The sequence below is a fragment of the Artemia franciscana genome, chromosome 8, assembly GCF_032884065.1.
Source record: "Artemia franciscana chromosome 8, ASM3288406v1, whole genome shotgun sequence".
Lineage (NCBI taxonomy): Eukaryota > Metazoa > Arthropoda > Branchiopoda > Anostraca > Artemiidae > Artemia > Artemia franciscana.
In genome coordinates, this window is record NC_088870.1 from 52,370,787 (window position 1) to 52,393,453 (window position 22,667).

At 32.8% G+C, this 22,667-nt stretch overlaps 1 protein-coding gene across 2 annotated transcripts in view; it reads left to right on the forward strand.

Moving 5' to 3' along the window:
* The window catches only part of LOC136030556 (uncharacterized), a 168,326-nt gene extending 155,246 nt beyond the window's left edge, over window positions 1-13,080 (forward strand). For both annotated transcript variants that reach the window (XM_065709610.1, XM_065709611.1), the window contains one exon: window positions 12,885-13,080. In XM_065709610.1, the coding sequence (XP_065565682.1) occupies window positions 12,885-12,971 (87 nt within the window). In that variant the 3' untranslated portion in view covers window positions 12,972-13,080. The remainder of the gene's footprint in view (window positions 1-12,884) is intronic.
* The last annotated feature ends 9,587 nt before the right edge of the window (window positions 13,081-22,667 follow it).

Genomic DNA, 22,667 nt, shown 5'->3' on the forward strand with positions numbered 1-22,667 from the left:
TTTTTCAGATGTACTTATTACTTAAGTTGATTTTTAGAGAAGTACTTAATACTTGTACTTAAGTAAAAATTTATTTGAGTACTTGGTACTCAGATAAAAAGGTACTTAAATAAAAAAAAAACGAAGTACTTGGCACAACACCGCTTGACAACATAGTTAAGCTAAGTTTCAACGCCTTATCATTATTACCGCGAATTATGTTTTGCCAAATCAATTTCGTTTCTAATTGTGTCTCAGACAGGTGAGTATTGTTGCTCAAGGCGTTTTATTAAAAAAAAAAAAAGGAAAGGAAAGGAAACCACAGGAGAATAAATTTATTTCGGAGTATCACGAAATTTTCTGTATACTATTAAATAAAAAAATTAACAATTTGTTTCAAATGAAAGTAAGGAGTGACATTAAAATTAAAAGAAATAGATATTATTACGTATATGAATGGGGTATCCCCCTCTTCTACAACTCACTCTTTACGCTAAAGTTCTTTTTAGTGCTTTGAATAAAAGCTTCCTATTGTTCTGATTAAATGACCCTTGTGTCTCAGGAATCGTTCTTAAAGAATTGGGACAGAATTTAAACTTTAGCGTAAAGAGTGAGGTGTTGAGGGGGGCCAACCCCCTTGATATACGTAATAATTTCTGTTCGTTTTAAGTTTTAATGTTGCTCCTTACTTTCAGTTAAAAAAAAGCTTTTTTAAATTTAATTTCTGATTGTTTTTTAAGCAATGCCAGAAAATCTGGCCCCACTTTTGTGGAAAAATCCCCCTTCCCGCGGAAATATCGTCTAGACAATCCAGTTCCGGTAAAAATTTACCCTTGACAATTTCCCTTAGCAACTCTATGCGTAAAATTGAGACGAAAAAGAGAAAGAAAGACAAATAAAAAGAATTCTGTATAGGAATTCTGACGAAATTTTTCCCGACAAGTTCAACACCTGGAAACTTCACTCCCCGTGGAAAATTCCTCATTGAAAAATTCACAGCAGAAAATTCGTCCTCCTACCCACCTGAAAATGTATACATACTTCCCAATAAAAAATAATAAGCGTAAACAATGGGCAAATTTTATAACTTAAAGACACTTCCCCTGGGGCTATGGGGGGTCATGTTATATTCAAAGGCATAGTTATTGTGCTTTTCAACTATGATGAATAAAAAGTCTATCTCAAAATTTTAATCGGACGATTTTGGAAAAAAGGGGCAGGGGAGGGAGCCTAGCTGCCCTTCAATCTTTTTAGTCACTTAAAAAACGCTATTTTAATTTCTGTTTGAATGAGCCCTCTCCTGATAGTCTAGGAGCACCGGGTCGATACGATCACCCCTGGCAAATAAAAAGAAAAAATACGAACAAATAAATAAAGCACCCAGAAATAATAAAAATATGAGAAATTGGGAAAAAATCGAATTTGAAAAGAAGAAGAAAAACTACTTGCTTAAATGACATTTTGAATTGGTATAGTAAATTTATCCATTACGGAAAGAGCTTTAAAACAAGTAATGAAAATCTTTTAAAGTACGGTAAACGTATTAACGGAACTTGCAATGTTTTGGAAAAGTAATTAAAAGTAGTAAAAAAATATTGGAAATATGAAGAAGTATTGAAAGTATAGAAAAGTAATGATGAGCATGAAAATCCAATGGAAGTCAAGAAGATTGTGTAAAAATGGTAGTAAGTATAAAAAAGTAATGAAAATAACTATACGAAAAAGCAATGAGAATGTAGCGAAAATATGAAGAAGTATCAAAAAATGACGAAAGAATTTTTAAATGTAATGATAGGTGTGGGGATGAAAAAGTAATGGAAAGTATGAACAAATAATGAACTCTTTAAAAAAATTGATAAAAAGTAAAAGGTAAAAAAAGCAATGAAAAGACAGTGAAAACTATGGAAAAGAAACATAAAGTAGCGAAAATATGAAAATAATGGGAAGTGTAAAAAAAATAACAAAAAACAAGATGGGATACCCAACTTAGTACATAGCTCACTATACCGAGGGCATAGCTTGTAGTACATCAGTTTTCTTCAACATTTTCTAGCTCTTACACTTACTGCGTCTTCTAGATATCAGAAGGGACCCTTTCACAATAAATATCGTACTTCAATCATATTTTTCCATCAGGTGGTTTCATCAGAGGTTGCTCTTTCTTGGAAAACATCTAGGGACCTTTATTGGAACCTTAGAGTCCTGAGTCCTTTTTCTACAATTAAGTTCTTTTTCTACAATCATTCTATAATGCTTGATTCCCACAACTCCTTGATTTGATTGAGATAACTGGGTGGAGATCTTGGAAAATGGATGACAAAATACCTTTTGAATATCTCAAGATGGATTCGCTGAAAATAAACGGGGAAAGATAGATGGATAGATAAATTGAGAGAAGGGGAAGGGAGAGAGATATAGGTAGCCAAATACATAAGGAACAATTGAATGTAATGCCAATCGAATCTTAAAAAGTATGGAGAAACAGGTTCCACCAGTTCCTAAAAAAAATTAGTGCGATCTTAAAGTTAATATGCTAAAAAAGTACGAAATGGGGTACTTAACTAAGACCAGTTTAACTAGTTTCAAATAAAACTAGAAAAAAAAATCCACACACAAAGTTTTAGTGCGTCTGATGCTTCGCAAAAACCCAATGAGAAGTCAAGTTCTTGCTGCTAAATATGGAAGAACATACAGGTTTTCATGCGTAAGAGTAAGAGCGATGTGTAAGACAATAAAACTGCTAGAACTGAAAAATAAAGATTTTGTATTACTTGGAAATTAAAAAATGACTTACTTTTTGTCACCCTATACTGAGAGCATACCACTTAATAGATTAGCATTTCTTAACCTTCCTACTCTTACACTTACTGCTTTTTTACATTAAAAACACTTTAAGACCACACTGGCTAGACATGACGTATGAAATCAAGAGAAGAAAGGATATGATAATAGAAAAATAAAATCAAATAGGGGAGAAAACAATGATTTTGTAAGCCAGCGGCGAAATATGATGACAAAGAACAAGGAAATAATAAGACAAGGACCTCCGCCAAGTCGTCCTCAGTGCTCATGAAAAAAAAAATCCAACCTTTCGGAGTGAACCTAACAAAAGCAGAATAGATACTAAATCAAACAAGATCTAAGAGCTCATATGGTACTTGTGACGAGGTCAGAAGAGCCAAAAGCTCACAATAGCATGAGCTCTAGCAAAATTCTAAGAATCAATAGATTGATTTAAAAGGAAATCAGAGGCTTAACGTCGGCCGGGATTTAAAATAAGAGCTCTGAGACACGAGGTCCTTCTAAATATCAAATTTCATTAAGATCCGATCATGCACTCGTAAGTTAAAAATACCTAATTTTTTTCAATTTTTCCTCTGCCTCCAAACCCCCAGATGGTCGAATCGGGGAAACAACTGTTATCAAGTCAATTTGTGTAAGTCCCTGACACACCTACAAATTTTCATCGTTCTAGCTCGTTCAGAAGCACCGAACTCGCCAAAGCACCTGAAATCAACCCCCCCCCCCGACTCTCAGTTTCATCCCGATCTCTCCACTTTAAGCGCTTTCCAAGATTTCCGGCTTCCAAGATTTCTGTTTCCCCCCCCCTACAATTCCCTATGTCCCGGATCCGATTGGAATTGAAAATGGAGCATCTGAGACATAAGATCTTTCTATATATTAAGTTTCATTAAGATCTGATCACCCATTCGTAAGATAAAGATACCTCAATTTTCACGTTTTCCAAGATTTCCCTTTCCCCCTCCAACTCCCCCAATGTCATCGGGTCTGTTTGGAATTTAAAATAAGAGCTAAAAAGCACAAGATCCTTCTAAATATCAAATTTCATTAAGATCTGATCACCCGTTCGTAAGTTACAAATGCCTCATTTTTTCTAATTTTTCGGAATTACGCCCCACCCCCAACTCCCCCAAAGAGAGTGGATCCGGTCCGGTTATGTCGATTAGTGCATATTTTTCCCACCAAGTTTCATCCCAATCCCTCTATTCTAAGCGTTTTCCAAGATTTTAGGTTTCCCCTTGCAGTTTCCCCCAATGTCACTGGATCCAATCGGGATTTTAAATAAGAGCTCTGAGATACGATATCATTCTAAATATTAAATTTCATTAAGACCCGATTACCGTTCGTAAGTTAAAAACACTTCATTGTTTCTAATTTTTCCGAATTAACCGTCCCCCCACTCCCCCCTAGATGGTCGAATCGGGGAAAGCACCATTTTTAATTTAATCTGGTCTAGTCCCTGATACGCCTGCCAAATTTCATCGTCCTAGCTTATCTGGAAAAACCTAAACTAGCAAAACCGGGACAGACAGACAGACCGACAGAATTTGCGATCGCTATATGTATCGCTATACAGCCAGAAATAAATGAAAGAAAGTTCAATTGGATTGAACAAGTATTCTTTACCTCACACTAAATTTTGCCTTTCTTTAACTTCGATTCTGATTAGATATGTGGACAAGTTGTTTTAAATTAGACTGGGTGAAAATTTTGATTGGGTCTTTTGAAATTAAGTAGCTATAAATTGGGCTTAAGGAAATATGTCCTGTGTCTCTATTTATAGTCTGATATATATATATATATATATATATTATATATATATATATATATATATATATATATATATATATATATATATATATATATATATATATATATATATATATATATATATATATATATATATATATATATACATCAGAACGTAATCAGAAGGCAATCAATTGCCTCTTTAAAAGATTAAATAAAAAAAAACAAGTTTTTTAAAATGAAAGTAAGGAGCGACATTAAAACTTAAACGAACAGAAATTACTCCGTATATGAAAGAGGCTTTTCCTTCTCAACGCCCCGCTCTTGACGCTAAAGTTTGACTCTTTCTCTTAACTCTACATTTTAAAACATTTCTGAACGTTTTTGAATCAATGCATGTTTTGATTTTGGCTCTCTGCAGAGGAATAGTTAAAACGAAATTTGTATATTTATTTTTTTTGGCTAAATGGCTTTTTCATAATTTTGATCGAATGATTTTAAGAAAAAAAGAGCGGGAGAGGAAGCCTAGTTGCCCTCCGATTTTCGGTTAATTAAAAAGGCAACTAGAACTTTTAATTTTTTACGAATCTTTTTATAAGTAAAAGATATAATTAACTTATAAATTAGCTTACGTAAAGAACTCTTGTATTCTCATGTTTTATTACATATATGAGTGGGTTTGCCCCCTCGTCAGTACCTTGCTCTTTACACTAAAGCTTAAATTTGGTCCCAGTTCATTAAGAATGACCCCTGAATCACAAAAGCCGCAGAATAAATAGTTGAAATTACAAAAAATATTTAGTGTAAAGAGCGAGGTATTAGGAGGAGGTGAGCCCCTCATATGGGTAATAATTTATGTTCGTTTTAATTTTTAATGCTGCTGCTTACTTCCAGCTGAAAAAAACTTGTTCATATTTATTTTTTTATTGTTTTTTTTTTCAAGTAATGCTGGTAAATCCTGCTCTCCCTCTGTGGAAATTTTCTTCCCCCATGACAAATTTCTTGATGGAAAGTTCCCCCAGCATATCCCCCTCTTCTCAACCCCTGCCTCCAACCAAACAATCCTCCTGAAAACGCCTGTACACTTCCCAATAACCATTAGGCCTACTATATGTAAGCACTGGTCAAAGTTTTGAACTTGTAACCCCTCCCACGGGGACTGTGGGGGAGTAAGTCTTCCCCAAAGACATAGTTATAAGGTTTTTCGACTACGCTCAATAAAATGGCTATCTCAGAATTTTGATCCGTTGACTTTGGGAAAATATTCAGCGTGGGAGGGGGCCTAGGTGCCCTCCAATTTTTTTGGTCACTTAAAAGGGCACTAGAACTTTTTATTTCCGTTAGAATGAGCCCTCTCGCAACATTATAGGACAACTGGGTCGTTACGATCACCCCTGGAAAAAAAAAAAAAACAAACAAATAAACACGCATCCGTGGTCTGCCTTCTGGCAAAAAATATAAAATTCCACATTTTTGTGGATAGTATCTTGAAACTTCTACAGTAGGGTTCTCTGATACGCTGAATCTGATGGTGTGATTTTCGTTAAGATTCTATTACTTTTAGGGGGTGTTTCCCCCTATTTTCTAAATTAATGCAAATTTTCTCAGGCTCGTAACTTTTGATGGGTAAGACTAAACTTGATAAAAACTTATATATTTAAAATCAGCATTAAAATGCAATTCTTTTGATGTAGCTATTGGCACCAAAATTCCATTTTTCAGAGTTTTGGTTACTATTGAGCCGGGTCGCTCCTTACTACAGTTCGTTACCACGAACTGTTTGATTGTTGTTGGCCACTTAAAGTAGATATTTAATTATCTACTGTAGAACTTAAATATCTACAGTTCATCTCTTCTATTATCTTACAGAACCAGATAAGCAAAGAATTCAACCTAACTAAAATAAGGAATTCCTGAGTGTATATTTTGTTTTCATTAAATTGGGTGAATTCCAAAGCATATTGTTCTTTTTAAGAAAAGGGAAGATCCAATCTCTCCCTCTCTCTCTCTCTCCCCTCCATCCATTTCTCTCTCTTCTCTATCTCTCCCTTTTCTCTCTGTCTCTTTTATCTTCTCTCCTTTTTCTCTCCCTTCTTTCTCTCTATCCCCCTTTCTACCTCTTTTTTTTCAGTGGAAGATAGTTATTTCAACAATGATAATTCTATTTACTCTGTTCCCAAGGGAACGGGATAATTTCAGGCGATGAATTCTCCTCTCTGTTTTGTCAGGAATTTCCTCAAGAGGAAGCCTCTCATAGAGACTTAATCTCACTTGTTGATTTAATCTAAGAACATAGAAGTTCACTACTGTGGGGCGTGTTTTGTTTTCCAAGAACGGAAGATAAATATTGGAAAATTCAAAGAACTAGTTACAGAAAAAATGTTGCGTTATATTTAAAAATGGAGGGGGTATTTAGTGTTGTGCACGCTACTTCTTCTTGACGTCTTGTGGTGGCGCTACTCTAGTTTCTTGAAATTTCCAAAGTGGTGTCTAATCTGAGAATATAGAAGCCCTCTATTGTGGCGAGTGCTTTGTTTTACCAATAACGGTAGAAACATGTTTATAACTCTGCAAAACTTATTTGATAAATTTTGGGTTGTATTTATAGGGGAGGACAATTGGGTGTTGCGCATTTTACTTCTTCTTGATATCTTATGGTGGTGCTACTGCAGTCACTTGAAATTGTAAAATGGTATGGAAACTTACTAAAAAAATTCTGGCATTTTATTTCCGGGGAGAGGGGGTGGGGGTATTTGGTGTTGAGCACTCTATTATTTCGTAGCGTATAATGGTATTACGACTGTAGTCTCTTATAATTTTCAGAATGCTAAACAATCTGAGAAAATTTAAGTTCACTAATGAACAAATTTTTTTTTACAAAAAGTTTTAAGTCATAACTTTATCAGATTATTAAAGATTTTTTTAAGTAGCATAAGAAAATGTTTGCCTAGAATGTGTTTCCTTAAAGTGTATTAAAGTCTGTTTCCTTGACATGGTTTATTTTTCTAATGTCACTGCATAGAAATGTTGGGGGGGGGGCAAAATGTAGTCTATTTTTCAAAATTTAATCTGACAATTTCACTGGTTTGAAATTTGTTCAGTGAAAGTACCAAAAAATGTTGTTTTTCAATAAAAATACCAAAATATGCTTTTTGGGGGGAGGGGGAATCTAGGGGTAATTGGAACTTCTCTATCACTGTATAGAAAGGAGCCAAGGCAAAGCAACAATGACCAAATTTTTTTCAAAGTGAGAGGACCAATAAAGTCAAAGACGTTCTTGGGATACAAATTCCTTTCGACAAACTCAACAGAAGTGGAACAGCAAAAACGGATTCATGTGGGCTGTGGGACAGTCTTTTTGATTTAAATAAGTAGCGTTGTTAACCGTTTATTTTGTAGGACTATCTGCACTTTAAAAACAAATGCGCTACCGTACAGCATTACTGTCTCTGAAACCCGAAGCTCAATATGCATATAGATTTTCGAGAATTCTAATCAATTAACTATCCCAGAATTTTCACACAATAGCTTTTGGACTTCTTTTGGCTAGAATTGTTGTTTTGCACCTCATAATGGCTGAAAATGCCGCTTTCCTGCGGGACAGTTGTTTTTGGCTAAAATAAGTGTATGTTACCGATTATTTTGTAGGAATATATGGGCCTTTAGAATCGAATGCAAGAAGATACGGCATTACTGCCTTTTTCAGTAGTTCTAAATCAATTGATTATGTCAGAATTTTCACACAGTAGCATTTTGGATTTCTTTTGGCTGGAATTGTTGTTTTGCACCATAGAATGGCTGAAAATGCTATGGGAGAGTCTTTTTGGCTAAAATAAATGTACATGTTAACCGTTTTTTATAGTACTACCTGCGCCTTTAAAAAAAAACAAATGCCCCACCACACGGCACTACTGTCTCTGAAACTGAAGGCTCAATATGCAAGTTTTTCGAATTAATTTACTATCTCAGGATTTTCAAACAAGCCCAATCTATGTCGATAGCTTCCTCGTGAAATTTATTTTCGGTGGATTTTTTCTTCATGAAACTTGTTCTATTTTTATTTTATCTTCATGAAAGTTGTTTTGTATTGTTTTTTTCATCGTTAAACATGTTCCATATTGATTTTTTTTCTCCTGAAAAATGATACGTTATATTTTTTCATGAAACATGCTGTATGTTGATTATTTCTTCATGAAACCCGTTGTATGTTGATTTTTTATTGTGAAATTTGCTGCAATTTGATTTTTTTTCTTTCGTGGAACTTATTTTGTTTTGGTAGTTTTCTTCGTGAAACATGTGGCATGTTTGTTTTTTTTGTTCGTGAAACTTGTTCCATGCTGATTTGTTGGTCGTGAAACATAATATATGTTTATTTTTTTCTCGTGAAACTTGTTGCCTACTGATTTATTTGAAGCTTCTATCATATTGTTTTTTTGTGAAACATGATGCATATTGATTTTTTGTTCGTGAAAAATCTTGTCTTTGGATTATTTCTTAGGGAAACTTAATGTGTCTTGATTTATGTCTTTGAAAAACTTGCTTTATTTTTATTTCTTCTTCTTGAAGCTTGTTGCATTTTTTTTCTCCTCGTAACACCGGTTTTGTTCGTGGAACTTGTCGCTTGCTGATTTTTGTTCGTGAAACTTAATTTATTTTGATATTTTTCTTTGTGAAACTTGTTTTGCGACGATTCATTCTTTCGCGAAACTTAATTTATCAATATATTTCGTTTTTTCCAACGTGAAACGCGATGCTTGCTGATTTTTGTTCATGAAACTAGCACCATGTGGATTATTTCTTCAAGAAACTTAATGTATCTTGATTCATGTCATTACGAAACTTGTTGTATTTTTATTTATTCTTCATGAAACTTGTTGTATCCTGATTTTTGTCTTCGTGAAACTTGTACATTGATGTTTCTCCCCGTGAAACCGGGTTTCGTTTGTGGAACTTATTGCGTGCTGATTTTTGTTCGTACAAATTGATTTATCTTGACGTTTTTCTTCGTGAAAAATGTTGTATGTTTGTTTACTCTTTCGTGAAACTTAATTTATCATGATATTTTACTTCGTCGAACTTGTTGCATGTTTGGTTTTTCTTCGTGAAACAAGATGCATGCTGATTTTGTTCGTAAAATTTATTGCATGTCTATTATTTCTTCAAGAAACTTAATATATCGTGATCTATGTCTTCGCGAAACTTGTTGCATGTTGATTTTTCTCTTCGTGAAAATTGCACATTGATTTTTCTCCTCTTGAAACCTGTTTTATTCATGGAACTTGTTGCTTGCTGATTTTTATTCGCGAAATTTATTTATCTTGATATTTTTCTTCGTGAAACTTGTTGTATGTTGATTTATTCTTTTGTGAAACTTAATTTATCATGATATTTTTCTTCGTCACACTTGTTGCATGTTGGTTTTTTCTTCGTGAAACATGATGAATGCTGATTTTTGTTCGTGAAAATTGTTGCATATGGACTATTTCTTTGAGAAACCTAAAGTATCTTGATTTCTGTGTTCAAGAATCTTATTATATTATTGTTTCTTTTTCATGAAAATATTTGATTGTTAACTTTTTTTTTTCATGAAACTTGTACGCCTTTTTCTTGCATGCTAATAGGTTAGATTAACCTAACCAACTTAACCTACATATGGTAGGTTAGGTTGCACATCATCTAACATAACCTACCGTTCCTTCCAATATTTGTCTTGTTTCTTGAAGACGCAAATCAAGATACATTAAGTTTCTTGAAGAAAATATATCTTGGTAAATTAAATTTCAAGAAAGAATAAATCAACACACAATAATTTTCACGAAGAAAAATATCAAGGTAAATTATGTTTCACGAACAAAAATCAGCAAGCAACAAGTTCCACGAACAAAACCGGTTTCAAGAGGAGAAAAATCAATACATAAGTTTCGCAAAGAGAAAAAACAACGTGCAACAGGTTTTATGAAGAAGAAATGAAAATATAACTGTTTTTTCGAAGACATAAATTAAGATAAGTTGAAGTTTCTTGAAGAAATAATCCACATGCAACATTTTTCACGAACAAAAAATCAACATGCATCATTTTTCACGAGGAAAAAATGAACGTACATTATGCATCACGACCAATAAATCAGAAATAATCAGAACTTAGAATCAGAATAATCAGAACTCACTAATAATCAGAACTTTCTCAGAAATCTTAAAAAAAACCGTTCAACCTACCCCGCCGGAGACGAAGATTTTTAGTTTCAAAGGAACTTGCATCATTAGAAATTGTGAATTTTGTTTTTTCGATTAAACGGAGCTGGATTTTTGTTTTATAGTTCAGGAAAGGGCAGTTCCCAAAATTTTTTTTAGCATTCCCGATTTGAAAACTCGAGCAGTTTGGCAGCTTTGTGAGTTCCTTGTGATGCTACCCGATTTGATTAAAACCTTGCCAACACAGGAGACGTAAAATTGTATTATCTTTCTAATCAGGTTCAATTGTTAAACCACTGATTCTCAATAATTCTGGATGGTGACTAGTCCTCTGGGAGAATTCCCTTTGTCTTTGAGACACTCAGCCGATGCTGAGACTCACAAAATGATTTTAAGGTACCGAATCTCCTTTATAGGCACCCAAGGCATGGAAAAATATTGTAAAACTATGTATGTATCAAAGGCTACACCTGCCATCTATGTCTAAGAGCGAGAAGAGAGGATATAACACATTATTTTGGAAAAAAGCTCTTAATAGCTCGTAAGATAGGAGAAGGCGAATGAGTCAATTGATAGTTCTTCCTTTGTTCAAACAGTGGATTGCAAAATGTGTCACATAACCCCTTTTGCAGTATTTTATCTTAGATGTATTGCAATATTTATTTTGCCTCATTCAGGATTTGTTTACGTACATCCTATAAAGTAAATAAGCCTCTATAAGTAGAATCAGTGAGTGAACCTCCTCGAGGAGACTCTTACACCATGCACATATTTGCAGCTAAGAGCTACTCCATTTTCCTACTGCTTTACCTTCCCCCCCCCCATGGTTTCAGTCAGTTCGTGGGCTGAAGGAAATACCAGTATATAACGTAAAGCGATAACGTCGTAAGCGATTAGTCTCAATCGGCTAAAAAAAGGAAGGAATTTTACTAGCAATTTCGCCCAAATCAGTGGGTAAAAAAGACCAGTCAGTGAGCGAAATCCATTATCCCTCCCCCCGCCATATTATGGCTAGTGACGCCACTAGCTATACTGCTTTTTCTATTCCACACTACTAGATACTACAACTCATTTATACTGATAAAAAAAAAACTACTGAAAGTAAGGAATAATATCATTATTTTTAACTGAAGTTAGTAAACAGTTCTTTCTAACTGAAAGTAAAGAATAATATTAAAATTTAAAACAAGCTGAAATTGTTCTGTATATGAGGGGGGCTATCCCTTCTTAAACCCCCGCTCTTTAACCCACACTAAAGTTTTTAAGTTCATTAAAAATACTTGTCATTCAAATTCAATTGGTCTTGTGTTTTGGGAGTTGTTCCTAAAGAATTAAAACAAAGAATCGGGGTTTTTGAAAGTACTAAAAAACGGTCAATGGAAAATCCCTCCTCCACCACAAAAATCGTCCCCTTGAAAATTTCTTTATTTTTTCGACTAACAAATACTATATTAAACAATGGGCAAATTGTATAGATTACAGACCTATTCTCAGGGGCTTTGGGGGGGAGGGCATATCATCTCCAGAGGCATAATTATAAGACGTTTCACCTATACTGGACCAAATGGCTATTGAGTAAAAAGGGACGTGGAAGGGGTTAGCTGCCCTCTAATCTTTTCAGTTACTCAAAAAGGACACTAGAACATTCAATTTCCGTTTGAATAAGCCCCCTCACGATCTTTTAAGACAATTGGTTGAATGCGATCATCACTGGACGAAAAAAGCAAACGAATAAACACGCATCCGTGATCTTTCTTCTGGCAAAAAGTACAAAATTGCACATTTTTGTAGATGGGAACTTGAAACCTTTATAGTAAAGTTCTCTGATATGCTGAATTCGATGGTTTTATTTTCGATTAGATCACTTGACTTTTAATTGTGCTGCCTGCACTGATGATGATATATGCTATATTGCTTATACTGCTCAATACAACTACTTATACCTAGATAATAGGGGCAGATCCAGATGATAGTTATTGAAGCAGATGGCTCACCCCTCAGAAGGTCGAAATTTGCTCTAGGGGAAAGGGGCAAAAATATCAATGGGGGTACCAAAATTTCGTTCGTGCCTTCTCCCCTCAAACATTAATTCTGTATCTGCTCCTGCTAATTAATACCAATTAATTTAGAAACTGCTGTAATTTTTTTTTTTTGAATTTTAGGTGAAAATGCTACTACAAGCTCGAGCCAAGAAGCAATTCCGTTTGCTCTGTTCCCAATCGAATAAAGATGGCACTAGTAAATCCTGACGTTAATCATCTTTTGGATTTTTATATTACCCTTGATCAGCTCAATTTATTATTATTATTATTATTATTATTATCCAGTCGTTTTGTGGAATTATATTAGTGTTATTTAGTTTTATGTTTGTTTTAGTACATTTTTTTCGTAGTGATTATAAAGGTTGATGAAGAATTACTTGCGATTAGAAATTATTGCGAACGAAAAAAAGCGTTGCGACAAATCCATTGGGTGTGAGAGTCCATGTTTTTAAGGGACTTTTCTGTTGTTCTCCCCCTCCCTCCCAGGCATTGACTCCCTTGAAGGAAGAAACGTGTGGGATTTGTAACCATTGTTTGGTATAGTATATCGCTGTTGAATGCTATCCCAATGGTATTGTGCAATTATATTATTTTTATTTAGTTCTAGATGTTTCTGTTCGTATATTTTTTTAAGTTTTTGTTATTGATAGCTTTTTTAGTGATTATAAAGGATTGGTGGAATATTCATTATGATTGCTTATACGTCTACTGGAGCAAACCTATTGAGTATAAACCAGTGGCGTTGTTGCGTTAATTGGGTGTGGGGATGTGCCCCCTAGATTTTTATTTACCCTAACCCTTGATTTTGAAAAATGTCGTTTATTATTTTCATAGTAAAAATGACTAGTCTTGCCTCCCCCTCCCTGGATTTTGAAAAATATATTTTGCCTGCCTCTTCAATAAATTTTCGCGAATTGTCGTCGCTGGCATAAACATCCATGTTTTTAGGGCCTTTCCCCTTGGCTACATATGAAGCCCTCTCTCTTTTGACAACTTCCTTCACGAAACAAACTGGTGGGAAGTGAAGCTCATGTTTAGAAATGTCTGTAATAATTGAGTACTTTAGAATACAAGAAAACACTTGAAAATTATGTACCAGTTTTTAAGTGCTATTTTTAATTAACTAATGGGTGGCTATTTATATGTTTGCTTTTTTTGGTATTCAAGTTTTCTTTCTGACCTAGTAGTACTAATTTGTGGCAAATGTTAGTAAATCGTACAGAAATGAATTACTTAAAATTATAATTAGTCATTTTTGATTAATTAGAGTCAATTGTTTCCAATTAAACTAAATGTCGGGATAATAAATTAACTAAATAGTAATTAATGTTATCACTTTTTAATCAACCAAAATTTAAAATTAATGTTAATATCTATATTTTTTTAATTTAATGATAATTAAGCAGTACTAAGTATGATATTTGCTGTAGAAATAAATTAATTATCGTGACAACTAATGTTTTCATTATTTTCATTAATCAAAACTAATTTCAGTAATCAAAGTAAATGTTGGAAATGAACGGTTCAAAATTACGATCAATGTTATTTACTTTTTTAATTAGCAAGAACTAAATTGTATAAAACACTTAATTTCTTAAATGTTTTTGGAAATGAATTAATTGGAATTAATATTATCATTTTTAGTTTATGATAATGAACTTGTAATAGGTAGGCCGATATTAAATTCTTTGGAAATTGATTGAGTAAAATTACATTAAATTTTGTTGAGCTCATTGATTAATTAATTTTTTAGTTAATTAAAACTAATTTGTATTGGATATGGCTGAGTTTTGGTCCCAGCTCTTACTGCAGGAATAACGGTAAAATTTGCACGAATTTGGCAAAAATTAGAAGTTGTTTTCACTACTTCGTTGCCGCTAAGATCGAATCACAATATGGCTACTTACTTAAAGGCTGAAAAAGACCAATTACCGATTTTTGCCTCTTTTGCCTCAACCGACGAACAGATACTAACGATTTCTTAAGACTATCCAAATTATAATTTATAATCCCGCTTTTAAAGTTTTTATTTTTACTAAAAATCTGAAATTTTGTTTGGTTTCTTTCTGTCATTGAGGCTAACATTCTCAAAGCCTGCAGCTGTTACCTGCACTAAGAGGGCAAGCTATTTACATCTTTGAATTCGTTAGTTTCAGATCTATTCTTTGCGCAAAAATTATGATATTACTCGTACTTTGACTTAGAAAATGAATTAAATTTACTTGAAAAAAAATTAAATTGACCTATCTTCTGTTTTCTAAGCATCTTTAGCAAAAAAAAACCGCAAACCAAATTCCAAAAATACAACTCGGTTGATAAATAAAACTGAGCTTCGGATATCGAATGATGGTTAAATTATTATTTTACATTGAAACAGTAGTCAAATGCAAAAGAAAAAAAAACATTCCAAAAAGTTGCAAAGGGAATAGAAACAATGGATAACATTAAAAAAACGGTACTTATGTATTATAACAACCACAGTCAAGAAGTTAAGTTAGGCTAATCCTAATCAAATATACCAAAAAATGATGTAAATATAGTACTTAACAAAATTATGGCCAGAACGCATTATATTAAATACTTAACCTAACCAACTCTATATATTAAATATTTAACTAAAATATAGATGCATATAGTTTATCTCACTCTGGCTAAGCTAAGTATCTACGAGTGCACACTGAAAAACCGGTTTTACAACTGAGCATGAATAACGGCGTGGTCGCTATTATACACAAGTACCAAAAAACTTAAAGAAAACAAAACTGAATGAAGAAATATATACCTTGATATATTTTTATCAAATAAGAGGGATTAGCTAAGAAATTGTTGCTGTTTACGTCATTGTGGCAATCTTTAAATAGCTTCTATGGAAAAAAAAATATAATCGTTAGTAAAAATCGAATTTTCATCTGAATATTTGCTGACATTTATCTTCAACTACTCAGGGGCCAATTTGTCTAAGTCTATAAAAAATGAAGAAAATTCGCAAAGAAAATTCCTCACTGTTTTGACGCACGGACTGTCTTGTAATGAATTTATTTCTGTTTGTTTGTTTTAATAATATTGCTTATACAGACACGTTTTTATTGAATTATGGTTTTTACCCTTAACGTGGCTGAATAGTTGTGTAATTCTGTGATCAAGTGGTTTTCTGTGATCTAATTGGCTGAGCTGGAGAGACCATAGTTTGTACCATAATTTTTGTAAATTGTGTTGATATTTGGCAGTTCAAATTTTGTGAGATTTTGAGTTGTTTATCCTTCTTGTTTGTTGCTTCTGCGTGAACGTTTTGAATGCCAATTAGTGATTTTGTAGAATTGATTGAAGACTGTGTTTGAATTAAATCATCCATGTATGGGAAATAGACTTTAGGGGGAGTTTTCAGTAGCTTTGGGGGGGGGGTGTAAGCGATTCATTGAGCCATTGATTTTTTAGTGGTTAATCATTAGGTGGCAGTAAGAGTTTATTTTTGCAATGGCTTATGTCATTTGAACTGTAGTAGGCAGCAAAAAGATTAAATTTATTAAGTTGTTAACATTTTTATCTAACATGTCAAATGAATAACCACTAATATGGCAATAGAGCCAACAGGGAGCAACGCTCGAAGCGAAGGCTGTGTAATATAAAAAAATTGATTGACCTTCCCTCCCCCCCCCCCCAGAAAACACAAACATAATAAAAACAAGGGAAGAAGACAACCCCAAAATATGACAAGTTAGGGCCGAGGAGGGGCATAAGAGACTACTCCCTTGCGATAAATTCCCAATGCTATACTACAAAAACATTAACATAACATGAGCTGCCATAAGTTATTATCAGCAATGCGCATGTGCTATTAATTCAAGATTGTGTTTTTGATGTCAGTAAATTTTTTGTCACACCTTGTGTGAAAAAAAAAACAGAGACAACACTAAGAACAACACTGAAAAATTAACCTCAGAATAGCAGGCCTATTAAATTTCTTTTCTATTTGCCCCGTGTGCTCTTTAAACAAATATAAAGCCACTAACAACAATACTGGAAAATTAACGTCAGAATAGCCTAATAAATTTATCTTGTATTTGCTGTCTGTTTCACTTAAACATGAATTTAGGAAAGCCCCCCTAGATTTTATTTCTCTCCCACCCCTATTTTGAAAATCTGTTTTTGGTATTTTCGTTAAACGGTTCGAAAAAAAGTGAAACTGTCCCGTCCTTGGATTTTGAAAAACACTTCTTTTTGTGTCTTCATTTAAAAACAGAAAAAAGGAATTACATAATACACACGTATTAGGTATTACTTCAAAACGTATTACGTATTACAAACGTATTTCCTGTATTACCGAAAATTTATGGAAGCATCTGCACAATTTATAAAAAAAAATGGGCCTTTTGGACGAAAAGCCCCTCTAAATTTAAAAAGATACCTTTTTTGGTATTGTCGTTGGTAAAATGGAAAAAAATGCCCCTTCCCCTAGATTTTGCCTAGGTTTGCCGTATAATGGTCAAATCGTAAAACACGTACAAAGCGAAAAACTGTGCTTAAGTCTATTTTGAACTTACAGTGGCTATCTGAAGACCTTTCTAGTATAGCCTATAGACTTCTGGTTATGCTCTGATTATGCCTCCCATCTCCATTTCCTCGTCAAACCGCAAAACATGTACAAAAAATTGTGCTTAAGTAATTGTATTTTTAATGTATAACGGCTATATAATGGCCTCGTTTAGAATTGAATCCCCCGTTTCTTCGGACATTGAAATCCGATTTTGCCTGATCGAAGAGAATTTTAGTGATGTAATGTTTCTCTTTCCAATTACCTGTTCATGTACCGTTGTTACAGTTAAAAATATAGAGTTTATACATGGAAAGATTTTGTATTTTGATGTATGTGAACGTGTTGATGAATGTGAAGCTGCTGGTAAAGCTTTTATATTTTATAAAATTTATGTCCCAGTCAGAACACAAAAAAACTAACAAGTAAATTATATTCTTTACATTTTGGGACATCGAGACCGTGTAAATGACGTTAAGTTTATCGATTTTCTATTGAAAAACTAATTTTTTCATTCAAAGGTGTTAGGTTACTTGATGGGAATTTTAGAGGAGTAGATAAAAGCTCGGTACTTACGTGTTATCCCGACCACACTTAAGAATTTGATCTGTTTGAAACGAGTTTTTCTGTGTGCACCTTCAGATAATCAGCTTAGTCAAAGTAAGATAAACTACTGTGCAGGTATATTTTAGTGAAATATTTAATATGAGGCTATAAGCTAGTAAGCTTAAGTATTCAATATAATGTGTTCTGGGCGGCCCGCTTTTCATAACTCTCTGTTGTAGCTCCCATAATTTTGCTAAACTATTATATTTTCGTCAGATTTTGGTGTATTTCTTTATGATTAATCTAACCTCACTTCTTGAGTGTGGTTGGGATAACACGTAAGTACCAATCCTTCTTCGTTTTTTACTGTTAAACCTTAGAGATCCCGAAAAGGAGTATTTTTTGGATTTGAAAGTGTGGCCATCTACTTTTACAAAGCAATTTCTGTTTGTGGTATCGTTGAGTTCGATATCATCCCTGACAGGTTATTAAAAAATATAACGAGAAGTTGGTCGTATGAGGCAAGGCCGCATCAGGGGGGGGTGAAGTAGTCGGTTTGACCCTCCCCTCCCCCGAAATTTTTGTCTTACCCGTAAAAAACGTAACAAAAATGAATATATTTTTTTCACGCGTTGTTTTAAAGTTTTTTTATATGCCCCCTCCCCCACCCCCCAAAAAACGTCTTTTTTAACACTCCCCTGAAACAAAATCCTGGATACGGCCCTGGTCTTAGGAATAGTTTTATCATTTGTAAAACGTCATAAATTACTAAAGCGCACTTGGTCGGATTACTTCCTAAAGGTGTGATTGATTGCGCTGCAAATTGACCGAATTTTCTAGACCGCTCAATTTGTCTATCGTTATTAGAAGAAAGTGTTTCAGTTCACCTATGGAGTTGGATTTTTCAGGCACAAATTGTGTAATTAAGCAATATTTCGTCCGGTCGTTTGTCGTGTAATCATAATACTTGCTGGAATTTGAACTTTTTGCGAATACTGAAATAAGACAGAGTTTTAGATATTTCTTTGTCGAACAATTGATGCCTGAAAATCCATAGCTGAAAGTCAGTATAAACCGATTATTCTAATTATCTTTTTGGCGTCAGGTCACAAATATGTAGAGAAAAATGTATTTATTTTAAAAAAATGTATTTATTTTAGTCAGTATACGCCGATTCCTCTAATTATATCCTCTGGCGTCAGGTTACAAATATGTAAAAATAATGCATTTATTCAAATTGTAAAGAGGGGTAAATTTGTCGCTTTTTTCTATTTCTTCGATGAAAATAAAAAAAGGTATTTTTCAATGAAAATGTCCCCTTCCCCCAGTTGATGCCACTGATTACGCTTTGGTATGCTTTAAGCAAACAACCGTTTAAGCCATAATATACTTATGTTCTTATGTTATACTTATGTACATATGCTCTAACGCTGGTATTTTGCGAGTTTCCATAAAGAATCCCCCATAAAATTAATGCAAAAAATGTGTATTTTGATTTCTGTTTAGAATTCCAAATTAACTATTTCAAATGTATTGTTGTTAGCTTTGGCATGATTCCAAAAAAGCAAGTCAGCATTTTTCTCACTCCAAGATGATTGTAAGGTTATTGATTTTTTTTTTCATGAAACATTAATTATTTCTTATTCAGAAGGTATTATGTTGCATAACGGAAATCATTTAGAATAATAGAAAAATTAAATGTCTGTTCCTTTTTCTTTCTTTTTTCATTTTTATTAACCAAGAGTTTTAATAAGGCTAATTTTTAAAAGTTTTATAAAGTTTTATAAGGAAGTTTTACTTTGGCTAAATCTCTAATACAATGATTTATCTTTGGCTATGTAAGAACTTAGGAACTAACCAGCAATGCCCATTTATTACGTATTATCTGGTTTTAGGATGAAAAAAATTTGATTAACATTAACTTCAGTCACAATGATATTAATTAAGAATTGGGATTAATGAATAAAGGAAATTTATATAAAAAAAATAAACATTGTTCTTGAAGCTAGTTTGAAGAATTATTAATTTTTATTGTGGCTTTTGGTTCAAAGATATTTCAATTTTCAAGAAAAATGCAGATCCTCCACTTGAGAACAGCTTAGCAAATAGTTTTCGGCAGTAACTTGGGCTGAAAAAATTACGAAAAAATGGAAAACGTCCTTTTGCATCGATCATTGGTTCTTTTGTTATAATTCTGGGAAAAAAAAATCATCAATTGCATGACAACGAAAAACCAGAACACAGAGAAACAGAGAGAATACTTGTAGGAAACCTTGTGACTCAGAAACTTACCGTTGTTTTGTACAGGAGCTTATAAGAAGGTTGAAAATGTTAGATACGACCTTTAACTGTGGCAGAGACGTGGCTCCTTATTTGGAGCTAATGCTGTGAAAAATATCTTAGGAAACCCGAAACAAGTTAGATTTTAAGCAGGTAGAATAATGCAAATAGAATTGAATTAAAGATAATATAGATAATACGGAATTTGATGTTACTGGCAGTATAAGGAATATAATAAAAAAAAATGCTGAAAAATAGATAGAAAGATAAAAAGAATAGATAGAATAAAGAATTCTATTTTAAGATTTATGCGGATGACAAGACAATAAAGGAAATCTAACTACTATTTTATAAAATATAGACAATAAAGAATATAATATGTATTATATAAAAATTATAAAATCAATATAGATATCAATAAGGAATATTAATGTTTTCGCATATTTCAGTATTCATACAAAATCCTCCCTTAGAGAAGGATGGCGGTCTAAGAATGATTCCAATAATTTATAACTTGAAAAATTTATTTTATAACTGGAAAAAAGTATTTGATGATCCTTGCTTTAGTTTGTAAACATCGCAAGGAAATGATTATATTTAATTTATGTGATATTGTGTACAATGGCTCAAAAATGGTACAATACAGTTGTGATAAAACTAAATACCGGTGAATGGCTACAATACAAATGTTAATTAAATAATTAATTGATGTATTGAACGCACGTGGGTTAATCTCTTTAATGCTGAACGCATATTTATTAAGAGATATAAGAAAATATGTTAAAAAACAGGATATGTCGCGTTTGATTCCGCCTTATAATGGGACGCCAATTCCCTTCAATGTCGAATCATTTATGTGTGTTCAATTTTTTAATAGGTTCGACCGTGGTAATTCAAAAGATAGTATATATTGGCTATGGTTGTTGTATTGGCTACGTTTTCGCTAAGATGGTATGTTGTATTGGCTATGGCTGTAAACTTCAGGTTCGTTTTTATACAGAAAACTAAAAAAAAAAAAGTGTGAAACCAATTAGCTAAATGCTGCTAGCTCAGATGGTAGTATCTGATTAATAAGAGTCCCGATCATAGGGCCAAGGGTTCAAGCCCACACATGGTGTGTTTTTGTTTGTTTTTTCGTCGATATAAGGCACATATGGTGAGAATATATTCTTTTTGGCTAATAATTGCATTTGTGAAGCGAATAAGTCGATATTACACTTTTTTTTCTCTTCCTCTTTTTCTGTCTTTCTAAATCTGACAAGTTTTACTGCTAGCATGTTATAAACTTTACAAGAAAGCGATAAAAGAAAATGTTTTGCCTTTTGCAAATGTTATTTTTGAAAGTTGAATTGTGCAAGAAAATTTTTTATCCGACTAAAATCCAAAACTCCTATTCCTAATTGTTTCTATAAAATATTTTGTCGTAATTTACGATAAAACATAAACTATTTTTTAAGAACTACAAATTTTAAAATATCTTGAGCACTTGGAGTACTAGGGACACAAAACTAAAAAAAAATTGCCTCTGGACTCATCTTGGGCCTGTTGATACCTCAAAACCGTGGTCCAAGATATTTCTTCTGTTTGTAATGCACTTTTTGAGGCAGTATTTTTGTCAGTGTTGTCACGTTAAACCATGAAAATAAATAAAACAAACTAATTAGTTGTATTTGACAATGCTTTTGTCTATAAAAAGGTCAAGCATTAATAATCTGTTGCCTCCTGAAGACAACTATACCAGCATATGAATGCTATATCTTAAGCTGCTTGGTACCATATGTTTTTAGCTTATTTTTTGCAGATTTTTCATCATTTTTTTTTTTTTAATTTGGCATCTGCTACAATCAGAAACTGCACTACTGTATATGTTGGTGTTTTTCATTAAAAACAGAAATATCGATCTTCCCTAATTTTTCAAATATATTCTGTAAGTCAACCAATCAAATAATCGGAATTCAATTTCCTGGTCTTAAAAAAACAGATTCGATAAATAGATCATGGGCCTTGAATTAAAAAGATGCGGCTATATCAAGTTTGACCACAGGTCCCATATAACGTCTTTTGAATTACCACTCCCGAATTATTCGTTGTTTTTGTGTTGATATAATATTACTTAGAAAGACAAACATGATCTACCTCATCTTTTAAGCATAAATAGTTGATTCTTAAAAATGTAAAGTATCAGACTAAAACATAACAAATCCACTTACAGTTTTTCAAAAATAAAATTACAAAATAAGAGGTAATTCGTCAATTCGTCTGTTGTGGTTTGAAGAGGAACATCTTTTCTGAGCGGCCAAAGATTTGATATATATATATATATATATATATATATATATATATATATATATATATATATATATATATATATATATATATATATATATATATATATATATATATATATATATATACATATATATATATATATATATATATATATATATATATATATATATATATATATATATATATATATATATATATATATATATATATATATATATATATATACATATATATATATATATATATATATATATATA